Below are 15,673 nucleotides of genomic sequence, written 5' to 3'. Positions count from 1 at the left end.
CGAGTGCGAAGAAAGACGGTTAGAGCGTGAAGCGCAGAGAGACTAACGCATGCAACAGTTGGTCCTATTGTTTTCTAATGTGAAGGCGCAGATTGAAAAGATTCAAGAGAAGGAGACTCTCTCAGTCTTTTCTTCTCCAAAGCACGACACACATGATTTGCATGATCAAGGTGTGATTATTCACGAGCATGATGATTTGAATGATCAAGATGTGATTATTCACGAGCATGATAATTTGCAAGATAAAGATGTGATTGTTCACAAGGATGATGGTTTAGTTGATACTTTTTCTTGTGAAGCTAACCTCATTGCAGATCAATCAATCACGAAGAACCGATCTTGCCTCTCGAGTCGAGGTCCCAAGAACCCTCACAGGAAGTATTATGTGTACGCATGATTAGTCAGCACGCATTGTTCGAGTGTGTACGCATGATTAGTCAGCACGCATTGTTCGAGTGTTTCATTCGTGATGGTTTCTTGTATTTTAGTCACCGTCCTTATGTGATCCCTTTTTATAGGCATGACATATTGTGATGAACACGATTCACTCATGAATGAGCACGGATGTATGCGGATTACTCATGAAAAGATGAAATGTTTGCATTCAAGGAATTCACATTCCATGTCTCTTCCTTGGCATGACACAGTATCCGAAAGAGCACAAGAAAGATTGACAATCAAGCATCGGCATTTTTATTGTGATTTGCCACAGTTGATAGATTTAGATTAGAAAAACAAGTTTCGAATCCATTGTTTGTGTGTGTTTGATGAAGGTTTGGCACTCCGTCTCTATGTTCATCTACATTGCATGCACAGTCTTTAAAGAAGATTTGTATTTTTCCAATCACTCTACATGGAATGGGTATGTTTTGTTGGAAGTGGTTTCATGAATTTTTCTCCTTGGAGATTCTTGATGACGGTGGACCTACGTCCATAGACGCAGTTGGGCCATTGAAGCAGCCTCGGATGACTTTGTCTCGCTTTCGGCGCGGCCCAAAGAACAAGCGTTGCAGACCTTTATGAAGTTCAAGTATCGCATAACCCACGCATCAGAGTGGGCCGGCGAAGAGTCCTTTCCAGGATTCCAGACGCTGTTGGCGATCTCCCTGTACCGATACCTCACTTTAAAAAGGAGGGGATGTCACGTGCACATCTAATCCTATGTGTACGTTGACAAGCTACTTCATGACTAGGGTTCAGTTCAGTTCAGTTAGCTTAGGAAGTGTTCTAGCACCTTTGTGAGTCTGTTCGCGGGCCATGCATGTCCAGACACTTAGAGTAGATGCATATCCTCTGGTTGCACATAGCATGATCATCAAATTACCATCAGAATCCATCAGGAGCATTTTTACAGTGCACAAACCTATTTTCCCTATTTTAGCCATTTTTCACTTATTATTAATAAGTGACTTTGTTGGGAAACTGGGTAGGGCAAATTGGCTAAGCAAATATATAAGAAAACCTAGCGCTAGTACTTTCTGGCAGAAGAGACAGTAGGGACCGAGTGTCCAACAGAGCACTTTCTCAACAAGACTTCCCGGCAAGACAGCTAGCGTTTCTTCATCAAATCAAGCCTAGCTTTTTGCTACAAGATTCAGCCTTGGCATTTTGCAGGTGCAGATCAGCCCTGGCGTTTGCAGATTCCCTAGCGATTTTGCAGCAAGACAATAGATCAACGCTAGCGTTTTTGGAGTTGCAGATCATCTAGCGTTTTGCAGTTCCTTCGCGACAGATTCAGCCCTAGCTTCAGCGTTTCAGTTTTCAGCATATAGACACCGAAGAACAAGAGCCCAAACCTCGCAGATCGCACCTTCTCGCAGTAGATCCTCGCCGCACGGTTAGATCAGCCAAAGTTTGCAGATTCAGCCCGCTATTCACAGATTTCAGCATCTGCGTTTTCAGCTTGTCGTCGTCACATCATCGTCATCGCCGTCCTCATCAACATAGAGTCTGAATTCAGCAGATACAACAGATTTGCAGATTTCAGCCCTTAGCGTTTTCAGTTTTCAGCCCGTCTCGTCGTCGTCCTCATCGTCGTCGACATCATCGGCAAGTCCATTGCATTATAGAGATTTGTGCAATCAATAGTAGACCGCTCTCGCCATAGAGAGTGGGTCCTTACAACAGATTTGCAGATTTCAGCCCTTAGCGTTTTCAGTTTTCAGCCCGTCTCGTCGTCGTCCTCATCGTCGTCGACATCATCGGCAAGTCCATTGCATTATAGAGATTTGTGCAATCAATAGTAGACCGCTCTCGCCATAGAGAGTGGGTCCTTTGGAGGAGGGTTTGACAACATTTTGGTGTCGCATTCTTCTCTCTCTATCTCTCAGTCTGAGCACCTTCATTCACAGTGTTTACCACTTTGTTTGTGATCATTTGCACTCTCTCACTAAAGGAACGGAAGGCTCTCCCTTATGTAAGTAAAAGGAACCCTTGAGCACAGTTCGGAGCTCTCATCTTGAGCAAAGTTCAACATTCACTTCTACTGCTATAACCGGCCTCTACAACGTAGAGGGCGGTACTATTTCAATTACCTGTTAACTTTACACAGAGCACTAAGAAGGGAAGAGAACACCTTTGCGTCCAGCGACTAGAATGTCACTGCGCACACGAGACCGACACCCTGTAGGCCCCAAAGATTGGCACCCCTTTCGGTATTTCTTTATTGAAATTAAGATAGACGATCGGACCACTTAGCACAAGCTTTCACAAAGCTGTCCAAACCTGGCGAGGGCTGAAAACGTAGGTTTTCGACCTGATTTTGGCAGCATAACGGCGCAAAAACCCTTGTAGGTCAAAAGCACCTGTCTAGGTCGGATTCCCTCGCTATCTGGAAGCTTTCTGGTGAGCTGTCACAGAATTTCAGCGGGCTGTAATTCCCTGTTTTTCACTGCCGGGTGCCCAAAAGCCTGTACACGCATCCCAAGGCTCTCACGAGGCTCCCCCGGGGTTCCCTTGCAGTTTAGGTGCGAAACCCTAAACCTGCAGAAAAACACAGCAGGCTGTAATTCGCTGTTTCGGATCGTTTTTATCGGAGCGAACACGCCTACGCGTGTCCCAAGGGCTTCCGCACACAATGGGACAGTTCCCCTGTGAATTGGACGAGTTTTCACGCGAGAAAACTCTCCGAACTCGCAATCTTTCGCGATGGAACTGTGCGTACCTGTGGGGAATTAGCAATTAGCTAATCCGGTTCCTGTTCAGAAGGCTCTTGCCTTGGCAAACGTGCATAAACCCCCAGAACTGTACATGTTCATCTGAGTAGCCCATCTAGTGGGGCATTACCATATGTGCCAAAGGGGAGAGAGATGCACGAGAGCAAGTCATCGCGCTACATGAGACAGAGGAGAAGGCAAGCTTTCCATTAAAGCTGTAGACCTGCACTCACTACTCACACACACATTGTAGGTCAGTTATGAGTCAAATCCGCCTCCTCTCTCAAATTGGGCGCCCCCTCTTGCTGATGGAAGTGGAAAACTGCACCAGGAGCCGCCATGTGTCCAGTTTGCCCCTTTTGAGTTAATTCTCTAGTTCCCACTGACTTATAAAGTTATAAGTGACTTTCCGAGTGGCCGAGACTTCATTTGGCGCACACAGGCTTCCATACTCATCAGAATTCAATGCTAACTGGCCCGACCAGTCCCAGACTCCCGCTGTGAGAAAGCCGTAGCCGTTTCACAGTGGCCATGCAATGTCCACTTGCACCTTTTCAAGGGTTCTTGGGAAAACAAGTAAAAATAAAATAAATAAAAATATCTAGTACTTATTTACGGAAGGCAACAAGAAAAATACACCTCCTGGTGACACACCCCACCTTTGAAATACTGCAAGCGACCTCGCTTGCATGCCAATAATACATGCAGTATCTCCTGATATCACACATATTCTATGATGGGAATCCAAGATATACATGCTTCCGGAAATGTAGCGTTGGACGATTAAACAATCCCACCAACCTGGCTACGACACATATATCAAGCATAGAAGTCTTCTAGTGTACTCTCAAGCACAAACTTCTCTAGCTAAATTCTGTATGGAAAGAGTAGATACAATTGCTTAACTACTCTCTTGAGCATCATGAACCATGCTCTTGCCTTGCTCCAAAAAGTCTACATCAAGTCACTGTGGGTTCCATCTGAAAGGCTTTACGATATAATTGCAATAGCTGAGGTGAATCAAGCAATTCAGACTCTTCCATCCATTTGGCATCCAATGATGGATAGTTCTTGAACTTCACCAAATAGCGTCTTGCAACCTTTCCTCTAACCTTTCTTTCTTTATGTGCCAATATCTGTTCAGGAACAAGGATTTCATCCGATTCTTCCACTTCGGGTTGTTCCTCATCAAGCATATTCTCTGGCACATCACCAACAAAGGGTCTTAGAAGGCTGACATGAAAAGCATTATGTATATTCCAGCCTTCTGGTAGCTTTAACCTGTAAGCTACATCGCCGATCTTTTTTGAAATCTGAAAAGGACCATAATACTGAGCTTAGGAAACAAGTGTTCTTTGCCTTTCCTATTCCTTAACCTGGCCTTTTCAAAGCGCAAAAGTACCCAATCACCAAGTGAAAATACAAGTTCACGACGGTGCCGATCAACAGCTTTCTTTTGCTTAACCCGAGTCTTCTCAAGAGCAATCTTTATCTTCCTGTATGTTTCATCCATATCTTGCACATACTTGTCTGCCTCAAAAATCTTGTCCTTAGTCTGCAAAATGGGCGGGACTTTCTTCCCTCCTTCCACTATCTCAAATGGTGCCTTACCTGTTGACGTATGCACAGTGTTATTGGAAGCATATTCAACCAATGGAAGATGGTGTTCCCAAGTTGCCTTGTGCTCTGACACATAACATTTGAGCAGGTCCATAACAATAGAATTTGCCTCTTCTGACTGTCCATCAGTTTGCGGATGAAACGAAGAAGAGAACTTTAGCGTAGTGCCCATGTTCTCAAACAATGCCTTCCAGAAAAGACTCGTCATACGTGGATCCCTGTCACTGACAATTGACTGAGGCATCCTGTGGTATTTAAAGATATTGCTCATAAATATCTTGACCATGTGTTCTGGCTTTATTTTCTTCCTCACAGGAATGAAATGGGCTTGCTTACTGAACCTACAAATGATAGTCCAAATCCCATCATTGCTTGTTTGCGTCCTTGGAAGATCAAAGATAAAGTCGATTGCTATGCTTTCCCATGGCCTATCAGGGATCGGCAATGGCTGCAACAATCCCGGTTGCTTTTGTCAATCAAATTTGACTTTTTGGCATAGTAAGCATGATCTTACAAATGTGTCAACATCTTGACGTAAAGCTGGCCAATAGAAGAATGCCTCAACCCCTTTCACTGTCGCATCAATTCCACGATGCCCAGCATAAGGTGGAGCATGACTTTCTTTGGCCGTAACTGTTTAGTAACGCATTACTTTCCATGCATCATGAGAAAGTCATTCTTAAGCATATAGTGCTCATGATGTTGCCCATCAACAAGCTGGTCATAGATCCTTGCAAAATCTGAATCTTCAGCATATTGTGTCTTCATTTCGTCTAGTTCACAATGGTACGGAATTGACACTGTTGAAATTTGGGGCTTTCGTGACAACGCATCAGCCACAACGTTCTTTTTCCCTTGCACATGCACAATCTGAAATTGGAACATTGACAAGATGTTTACCCATCGCATGTGCTTCTCAGACAACTTCGTCTATGTGAGAAAATATCGCAAGGTTTGATGATCCGTTTGGACAACAAAATCAGCCCCTAGCAGATAGTGTTTCCAACTAGTGAGAGCATGAATTACTGCCAGCAATTCTTTCTCATAGACTTGCAAGTTTCTTTCAGTCTTCAAAAGAATTCTGCTCTCATATGCGACTACTCGGCCATTCTGCATTAGAACTGCACCAAGACTATGGCCACATGTATCACACTGAACCACAAAAGGTTTTGAAAGATCTGGCAAAATGATTACCGGATCTGAAGTCAGCTTCTCTTTCAAGTGTTTGAACGCTAAAATTTCCTTGGCTGTCCACTTGAAAGTAACTCCTTTTCCTTGTAGTGCAGTGGAGAAGCAATCTCAGCAAAATTTCGGATGAACCTCCTGTAGTAGGAACATAAGCCTAGAAAGCTTCGAATGTCATGTACGGACTTCAAGTCTGGCCATGACTTAATTGCTTCCACTTTAGCGGGGTCCATGCGTACCCCATCCTTTGAAACAATGTGCCCAAGGAAGTGAATCTCTTGCAAAAAGAATTCACTCTTCTTCGCATTAATGAGTAGCCTGTTCTTACGTAACTCATTGAAAACTGCAGTCAAGTGATCCCTATGCTCCTCTTCTGACTTCGAATAGACAATCATGTCATCAAAGAAGGTACCCACGAAGTTTCTATGTGGTCTAAAAATTCTGTCCATCATTCTATTAAACGTGGCAGGAGCATTTGTGAGACCAAATGGCATGACAAGAAACTCATAGAGACCAAATGTTGTCCTGAACGCAGTCTTATGGACATCTTCTGGCCTAATGCGTATCTGATGGTACCCACTCTTTAGGTCTATTCTTGTAAACAATGACGGTCCCTCAAGCCGATCAAGAATGTCATCTATCCTCGGTATGGGGAACCTGTTCTTGATGGTATTCTTATTCAAGGCGCGATAGTCAATGCACATGTGCCATGAACCATCCTTCTTCTGCACTGAGAGTACAGGCGAAAAAAAAGTGGATGAACTGTGCTGAATCAGCCCCTTCTCTAAAAGCTCGATGACCTGACTCATAATCTCTTTCTGCTGGGCTGCACTAACCCTGTATGGTGGTCTATTCGGTGGACTAGAACCTGGCACAAGATCTATAGTATGATCCTCAGGTCTCTCAGGAGGTAACTCCCCTGGCAAAGAGTCCGAAAAACAATCACTGAAACCACTCAAAAAAGTTGACCTGTCTTTATCTAAGGTAGACAAATTAGATACAACTTAAGGTACTTCTTTTGCAAAGATCAAGTACGCAGAAAGATGATTACAAATGAGATACAACTTAAGGTACTTCTTTGGACATCTTTATTACAAATGAAATAGCAGAAGCAGAAATAGCAGAAGCAGAAGCAGAAGCAGAAACAACTGGAACAGACTCGCCTTTAAGCTTTACATCAAGGACATGAGTCTTTCCTCTATGTACAAGGGTAATCTTTTTGTTGTAAGTATCCACCATAGCATGCAACCTGTAACACCATGGGATACCCAATAACGCATCACAGCCCTCAAGTGGCATAATATGAAACTCTTCCACATCGACATAACTCTGAATGTGCAGACGAAGCTTCCCCAAAATGGGAGTAACAGGCTCTGAATGACCTGGGCATGCCAAACCTGCTTCCCTGTCATACCCATCTCCTCTACACGAATGTCCAACTTTGATGCCAATTCTGGTGATATGAAATTTGCACGGGCTCCTGGATCAAAGAAAACTAGCACTGTCTGGTCTCTAACTTTGCCCCAAGCTCTGCACAGCTCTGTGGCATCTGTGTTTGGCTGGTCTCCAACCAAATCTGGAACAAGTCCTGCACTTGGCTTTGGCTTCTTCCCTTTATGGTCTGACTTGTCATCCTTATCCTGTGACTTCTTCTGTGGGCATTCATTTGCAAAATGTCCTTCCTGTTCACAAATGTAGCATTTCTTGGCCTCCCTAAGAGCTTTCCGTTCTTCAAAAGTTTTGCCAGAAAAATGCCTCTTTTGTCCTTGTCCTCGTCCTGAAGAAGACTTAGACTGCTTCTTGGACGTATCATCTTCTTTAGTGGAGGGCTTCTTTGTGGGAGGCTCAGAAGGCTTTGCTGCAACATTGCCCTTGGCTGAAAACTGTTTGCCCTGGGACCCTTTCTTGTGGCTATTAAATCCATCGGAATCTCTCTTCGAGAGATTGCTGGCCACTCTTGCATTCTCTATCAACTGAAACATATTCATGACAGTAGTCTTTGTGCAGTAGTCCCTGATTTTCTTGGGCAATCCGCAACAGTACTTCTCAATTTGTTCTGACAATGGCACAAACCTGTAAGAGGTGACTGGCAACAGTGCGGCCCAAAACTGTTTATTGTACTCTTCCAGATTCGCACACTGTCTAGCATTCAACTCGTGCCATTCTGTCATCACATCCACTTCAAAAGTGTTTGTCAACCATGCAGGCGCAAAAAGCTGTTTGAATTGGACCCACGTTGTTGGGGCTTGACCTTGGTTCAACAATGCGGTCCACCATTGGAGCGCATTCCCTTTCAAGAAAGTGGCAGCCTTGCGTATCTTCGAAAATTCCGTGAAGTTTCCTCCAGCATAAGCTGCATCGAACTGTTGTATCAAGGTCAAAGCCTCATTATCATAAACAGGTGCATGTAACAGTGGTGCTCCATGAGTGTTCATTCCAGCACTCGCATCAACTGTTTTCCCTGTCATATCTGCATTTTGTACGTATGGCTGCGAAAAACCAGCCATACCAAATTGTGTTCCAGGCACTCGAAACTGGCCATAGGCACCTTGAAAACCTGGTTGGACACCCATGTTCGCGTACATAGGGTTACCCATGCCTGTTTGCATTGTCCCGAACACATTCCCTGGCATATAACCTATGGAAGGTCCAGCCATAGCTTGAAACACTAAACCACCTCCAAAATAACCAGGATAAGTATTAGGTAATGGAAGGGTCTGATGCATAGCGTGTTCATTACTCCCTTGACCATTCACAATTGGTTCCTGTCCAGCTAAAGCAAGTTGCTTTGGATCATTGGACACCGCTAGTTGCTCAACCACATGGGCTTTCCCTCGAGCATCATGAGTCCTCTGCGCATTGGAAATCTCCTTTTCTTGCAACGGCTCAGTCATGCCCTGTGTAGGAGGCTGAAAACCCTGTGTCGGAGCCTGTAAGAACTCCTGCATCCTTGGGTTGTTAGCCAACCGCTGAAACATTTCCATGCAGCAACGCAGTTGAGTTCTAAACAACCTGTCCTCTTCTTGAAGAGTTGAAGGAACTTTCTCCGTGCCATGTGAGGAAGATCCCTCTTCAGGTACTTGGTCTCTCTTCTCTGCCATAACGACAAGCTCTATGTTGCTTTCACCCACAACAATCCACGCTGCACTTTTTGAAGAAAAAGTGACTATCCCGGCAATGGAACCATATAACCGGCCTGTACAACGTAGAGGGCGGTACTATTTCAATTACCTGTTAACTTTACACAGAGCACTGAGAAGGGAAGAGAACACAGTTGCGTCCAACGACTAGAATGTCACTGCGCACACGAGACCGACACCCTGTAGGCCCCAAAGACTGGCGCCCCTTTCGGTATTTCTTTATTCAAATTAAGATAGACGATCCGACCACTTAGCACAAGCTTTCACAAAGCTGTCCAAACCTGGCGAGGGCTGAAAACGCAGGTTTTCGACCTGATTTTGGCAGCATAACGGCGCAAAAACCCCTGTAGGTCAAAAGCACCTGTCTAGGATGGATTCCCTCGCTATTTGGAAGCTTTCTGGTGAGCCGTCACAGAATTTCAGCGGGCTGTAATTCCCTGTTTTTCACTGCCGGGTGCCCAAAAGCCTGTACACGCATCCCAAGGCTCTCACGAGGCTCCCCCGGGGTTCCCTTGCAGTTTAGGTGCGAAACCCTAAACCTGCAGAAAAACACAGCAGGCTGTAATTCGCTGTTTCGGATCGTTTTTAGCGGAGCGAACATGCCTACGTGTGTCCCAAGGGCTCCCGCACACAATGGGACAGTTCCCCTGTGGATTGGACGAATTTTCACGCGAGAAAACTCTCCGAACTCGCAATCTTTCGCGATGGAACTGTGCGTACCTGTGGGGGATTAGCAATTAGCTAATCCGGTTCTTGTTCAGAAGGCTCTTGCCTTGGCAAACGCGCATAAACCCCTAGAACTGTACATGTTCATCTGAGTAGCCCATCTAGTGGGGCATTACCATATGTGCCAAAGGGGAGAGAGAGATGCACGAGAGCAAGTCATCGCGCTACATGAGACAGAGGAGAAGGCAAGCTTTTGATTAAAGCTGTAGACCTGCACCCACTACTCACACACACACTGTAGGTCACTTATGAGTCAAATCCGCCTCCTCTCTCAAATTGGGCGCCCCCTCTTGCTGATGGAAGTGGAAAACTGCACCAGGAGCCGCCATGTGTCCAGTTTTCCCCTTTTGAGTTAATTCTCTTGACTTATAAAGTTATAAGTGACTTTCCGAGTGGCCAAGACTTCATTTGGTGCACACAGGCTTCCATACTCATTAGAATTCAGTGCTAACTCGCCCGACCAGTCCCAGACTGACCGACCCAGACTCCCGCTGTGAGAAACCTATTCGGCCGCAGCCGTTTCACACTGGCCATGCAATGTCCACTTGCACCTTTTCAAGGGTTCCGGGGAAAACAAGTAAAAATAAAATAAATAAAAATATATAGTACTTATTTACGGAAGGCAACAGGAAAAATACACCTCCTGGTGACAGCTGCACCTTACATAACCAAATTCTATAACCCATCTCTTCCGCTTGGTCTGCAGTTCTATAGGTGCATGCACAAAGGCCTCACAACCAAAGACACGTAGATGATCATAAGAAGCAGGTTTGTCAGACCAAACCTTTTTAGGGATGCCATTCTTCAAAGCACGATTCAAAGAGCGATTGCATACATGAACTGCAGTTTTAAGAGCCTCTCTCCAAAACTCCTGTGGCAGATTAGCTGTGGACAACACTCTCACAAAGTGTGCGATTATATCTTTCAGCCACGCCATTTGATACAGGGTTATAGGAGCCGTCAAACTCCTTCTTAATGCCATGCATCTCAAAATACTTGTTGAACTCATTAGAGACATACTCTCCCGCAGTATTCGTTCTAATTGCTTTCAATTTAAACCTCTTTTGTGTGGTAACACATACACCCATGACTTTCAAGTTTCTACTAAAATTTTCAATGAAAGTAGCAAAGTACCGTGCACCCCCATATGAACTCACAGGCATAGTGCATACATCAGAGTGTACCAAATCAAGAGCATTATAGACTTCTTAGCGACACGAGAGTAATAAGAAGACTTCAAGAGTAATAAGAAGACTTCACATGTTTTCCATATATACAATCATTACTAAAGTGGAGACTAGGGCCTTTTACATCAAATCTCCCTAAAGAGGAGAGAACCTGAAGGCCTTTCTGGCTCATATGGCCAAGTCTTTTGTGCCAAAGCTCCATTTGAGAAGGGACTTCCGCTACAGCCAAAAACTTGCCAGGTAGTGCTTTGCAATATAAATAATACAAAGTCCCCTTCTTGCCCAAACCTGATATGTTTTGTCAAACATTTCAAAATTTGAAACACGTTTTTTTCTTCCCACTAAGTTTTTATTCTTTTTTCTGGTGATAATCTGGTTCTTTGGATACTCTTTTTGTCTTGTTGTTTGACCTTTTGGGTATCTCGTTGTTTGATGTTTTTTGTTCTATCATTACTTATGGACCATGTGATTCAGTACTTGCTGTTTACTGTTGTTGCTTTGATATTTGGAACTCTTGAGTTTTTAAAACTTTGATGAAGGACTAATGTCTTTGTTGCTACTTGTAATTGAACCTTAGATTGGCATTCAAAGCTACACTTTTGTTATCTAACACATTCATGTTGCAAACTTGTAAGCTGTCATTGTGACTAGCAGTGGTCCTCATTATGTTTAATACTGAACGAGTTCAACCTGTAATTCTGTGATGGCATGCATCATTTGGGAAAAACCTCTTACTATGAGTCATGGCCGATGAGAGGTTGAGGGCTTGGCTCCTGAATAGGCTAAGATCCAATCAGTGTGAAACAGTATACTGCTGAAATGTTTCAATTACCATCTATCTTTATGTATTTGGAAAATTTTTATTTAGCGTTTTTATTCTACCTACCACCTTAATGGTGGTCATTTGCGTAGTTTACAATACTTGATTCAGTAAATTTTAACTGTTAGATGTGCCATTAAGCATTTCGTGAAAGTGGATCTTAATTCATGCTCTAGTTTGCAACCTCCAGGATGAATCAGATCCATGAGCCTTTCTCTGATGAGGCTCTATTCACAAACAGACATTCAATGAACTCTTTCTTAAATAAAGCTCTGCAAACTGTTGTTCATGTTCCCGTATCTGTATGATAGTGGTTCTGACATCTCATTTTGATGTGACCACGCCCTAGGCAGGATTCAGGAACATCCATAAATGACATTTTCAGTCTACTGAAAAGAATCTATCGACTTGTGGACTGCAACTCTACCAATAATAAGAGGAAAATCATGAGGGCCAAACTATCTGGCTGCTGAATTATAACACTCGGAGATAGGAGATGAGGGGCACTGGGTGTGTTGTTATCCTTGCTACCATACTCATTGCATGTAGCAAGACAGTGGCATTTCTAGGTAACATTTGAAAATTACTCATCCAACTATGCTGCTTCTTTACGATGGGCACTGGGTGCAATCCTTTGGTTTGTTCACTTTCATTAGTGATTTAACATTATATGGAGCTTCTCATTGAGCTTTACCGCAGGTTTGTAAACACTGCATTTTCAGTAAACCTATGTACACTTAGTAGTTCTTACACATTCACACTAGCATAATCTGCAGTCTGTAATTTCTTGGTTGCAGTTGTCAAATTCTGGTGTTTGAACTAGGAAGCGCTGATCCTTAAAGTCTTCTTCTTCATATTTATTGATTGCACCTTGTGCAATGTATCTATTGTAGCTTTACTAGCATGGCAAATAGGTAACAGATTTTTTCAATATATTGGTAGGATGCCCAATATAAGAGCAATTTTCTATTAGACCCACCTTATGGATGGTAACTAAAGCAGCAGCATAGCAACCAAAATACGTGTACTTTTGGTACGTACAGCACATGACGTCTTATAATGTATCATACATAGCATTGGAGAAAAACATGAAGCATTTCAAGTTTTGCTTTTGCGTTTGGGGTTTGATGGGTTAGACGCTTGCTGTGGACCTTTTTCATGGATATTTGCATCTAAGTTTTAAAAGCACTTCAGCGTTTGACTCCAATAGAGTTTCACACCTACCTCCTCCTAGAAAAAGTATATATTTTTTTAAATTTGTGTACCATACGTCATCCCCTTTTATAAAGTACACCACCATATTTGACGTAACGACCCATACTTGGCTGTAAGTGTTCTTGAAGCTATCCTATAGAGTAGGCAATCCTTGCAGATTAGCTCTCTGCTAGCTATTTTTTCTAATCAGCTCTCCCATGAGAAGTATGCATCTTGTCCTTAAGGCGAATGCATATTAAGATTCATCAGGTTGAGAGGGCCTTTGTTACTAGCTCCATAAGTAGTATGCATCTCTGCTAGCTATTTTTTCAAATCAGCTCTTCCATGAGAAGTATGCTTGTCCTTAAGGCGAATGCATATTGAGATTCATCAGGTTGAGAGGGCCTTTGTTACTAGCTCCATAAGTAGTCCTGAAAAATGAATGGGGTGTTTGAAGAGGGCAGTGTTGTTATCTGCTGATGATTTTTTGTCTTGAGACAAAGCCTTTGAAGAATTCAAATCCATGCGTTTTTAATTGGAGTTGGAGAATGAAAACATGTAATGAGCAGATCAGTCTTCTGGTTCTAATTCGGATTTTGGGGCTGATCAGTGAACTATGCCAGGGCTAGGACTAGCATTTTTACAATCTTGAAGCTGCAACCCCACTATCTCAATCTGTTCAGGTCATACGCGCTGGGTAGTAGCTTCATTGTTGCTTGTGTTTCTAGTTTGCTGTGTACTGATCTCCGCTTGCATACAGGCAAAGTTTGTTCCAAGTTCAAGAAGCTAGTCATTCTATTACTTGCATAACTAATGCGTTGTTTTGGTTTTACATATCAGTTGTGGGTCCTGTGGGTACCCTTTGAATCTAAGCTCTTCTCAGCGGGTGGTGTCAAGCTTAGATTCAAAAGCTCTGCGCAAAGGAACAATTTGTTTTCTCTGCATAGATGAGAGCAGGTTCCAGCAGTTAGATGAGTTGAAATGTGCTCCACATTTACAAGCAAATGGTTCGCTGAGGTTTCATCAACTGAGGACGAAACTGCTTTGTGGGAAGTGTGGAAATGATATTGGTCACGGCCATGTGGAAGATATTGCGGCAGGTCCGCAAATTGAGGGGTCAGATTCCAGTTCTGGGTCTGGGACACCTGAACACAAAAGATACTGTGTGAAGATCAAGGCTTTGCAACCTTCTTTGAGCGTTGAACCAATTGCTCCAGCAGCAGGTTAAGGTGGTGCAGGCAATTGCTTTCAATCACAACAGGTATGGCAATGCTCAACTGGCTTCTTTGTTCAATCTGTGATTCTGTATATCATCTCAAAACGATCATCGGAGACTGTAAGCATATGGCTCAAAATCATGTATGGGCAACTTTCACTTGGATTGTTCAAAGACAACAGTTCTGTGAGGCATATTTTAATGTGTATTATCAGCAAACCGTGTGTAGAATTCAGGTTTTCTATCAAATGAAGAAAGAGGTGGAGGCATCATTGTACATCCAGGGTTTCTCTTTCACCTCGCAATTGTTTCTAACAGTACCAAATAATCTGATCACACAATTTGGATGGCAGTATCTAAGCTATAGTTCATAGTACAGCCTACAATGAGCAGGTAGTCTGCCTCTTCCATTCCCTTATCGGAGGAAACATTTTGCACAGAACAAAGAGTATAAGTAGCTTTTTGAGGATATGTTCTTTCCCTAAGTCAATGAGTGATGATTTTCCTTATATCAATGAACTGTTTTGGTCTCTTGGAACATTTATTTTACATAATTTTTGTAAATCGATGTGTGTGTGGCTGATAGCTCGTGCCATTTGTTTTTTAAAATGTGATTTTATTTTATTTGTAAGCCGATAATTATAGAGCTGGCAAAGGGCCCGGTGAGTAAGGTATTTTGAGTTTTTACAGTGAGCAAGTTTTTGCAGGTTTTCTTCCAAATTGCTTTTATGTGTAGCCCTCAAAGCTCAAGTTTGAGGCTATGTAGCCTTGGCTACCTATGGTTGAGCTCAGCCTTTGGTTTTCTCGGAGTGATGTCAAGTTTATAGGTTTTTGCCAGCTAGCCTGGATAAATGTGGGGTGTTTTCAACTATTATGGTGAACTAGTTAAGGTCAAAACACTTTCATTGGTCAGCCAGTGTCAAAGGTCTTAGCGTTGGGCTAGTTCTTGTAGCTTTGGAGATAAGGTAATGATGGCTTCACGTGTTGGGTCTCGGTTATTAGAACTTATGATATCATCACTTTTGTTTCTAGCTTCAAGAATAAGTTAAATGTGTACCAACTAAAAGTCATGTTATTGATTTACAGAAGATGGATTTCCTTTTGCCTGTAGTTTCTTTAGTGGCGAGTCTCCCTTGCGCAGAAATACATGTACATAGATACATATTTGTTTTTGCAAGCAGAGTCCCGCACCCATTGCTCTAATGACATGATTCAGTTTGTACAATGTGACGGACCTCTGGTGGCTATGCTATGCTGTCTTTGTATGATGGTTATGTTGTCTCAGTATGCTATGATGAGTCTACTGTTTGCACCTACCTAACAGGTGAAATAGGGCTTTTCTTCAAATTCGTGTAGGTATAGAGACACCTTTGACTTTAACATAGAGCTAGTGAGACTTAGTCCTCTGCAACATTCTTGTTCTTCTAATC

General features: G+C 43.1%; 1 protein-coding gene across 6 annotated transcripts in view; it reads left to right on the top strand.

Annotated features, from left to right (window-relative positions):
• Nucleotides 1-14,752, top strand: part of LOC147460022 (uncharacterized protein At4g08330, chloroplastic-like) — a 49,820-nt gene extending 35,068 nt beyond the window's left edge. For 2 of the 6 annotated variants that reach the window (XM_086511175.1, XM_086511174.1), the window contains exons 4-5: nucleotides 13,651-13,710; nucleotides 13,868-14,752. In XM_086511175.1, the coding sequence (XP_086367301.1) occupies nucleotides 13,651-13,710; nucleotides 13,868-14,255 (448 nt within the window). In that variant the 3' untranslated portion in view covers nucleotides 14,256-14,752. Of the gene's footprint in view, nucleotides 1-13,637; nucleotides 13,711-13,867 lie in introns of all 6 variants that reach the window. The other 4 variants (XM_086511177.1, XM_086511176.1, XM_086511179.1 and 1 more) reach the window with 2 other exon arrangements.
• Nucleotides 14,753-15,673: the final 921 nt, after the last annotated feature.

The sequence above is a fragment of the Adiantum capillus-veneris genome, chromosome 4 (genome assembly GCF_014529385.1).
Source record: "Adiantum capillus-veneris isolate H3 chromosome 4, ASM1452938v2, whole genome shotgun sequence".
In the NCBI taxonomy this organism is placed as follows: Eukaryota; Viridiplantae; Streptophyta; class Polypodiopsida; order Polypodiales; family Pteridaceae; genus Adiantum; species Adiantum capillus-veneris.
The sequence above is the reverse complement of the archived record's forward strand: the minus strand, read 5'-3'. Positions and strand labels throughout refer to the sequence as shown.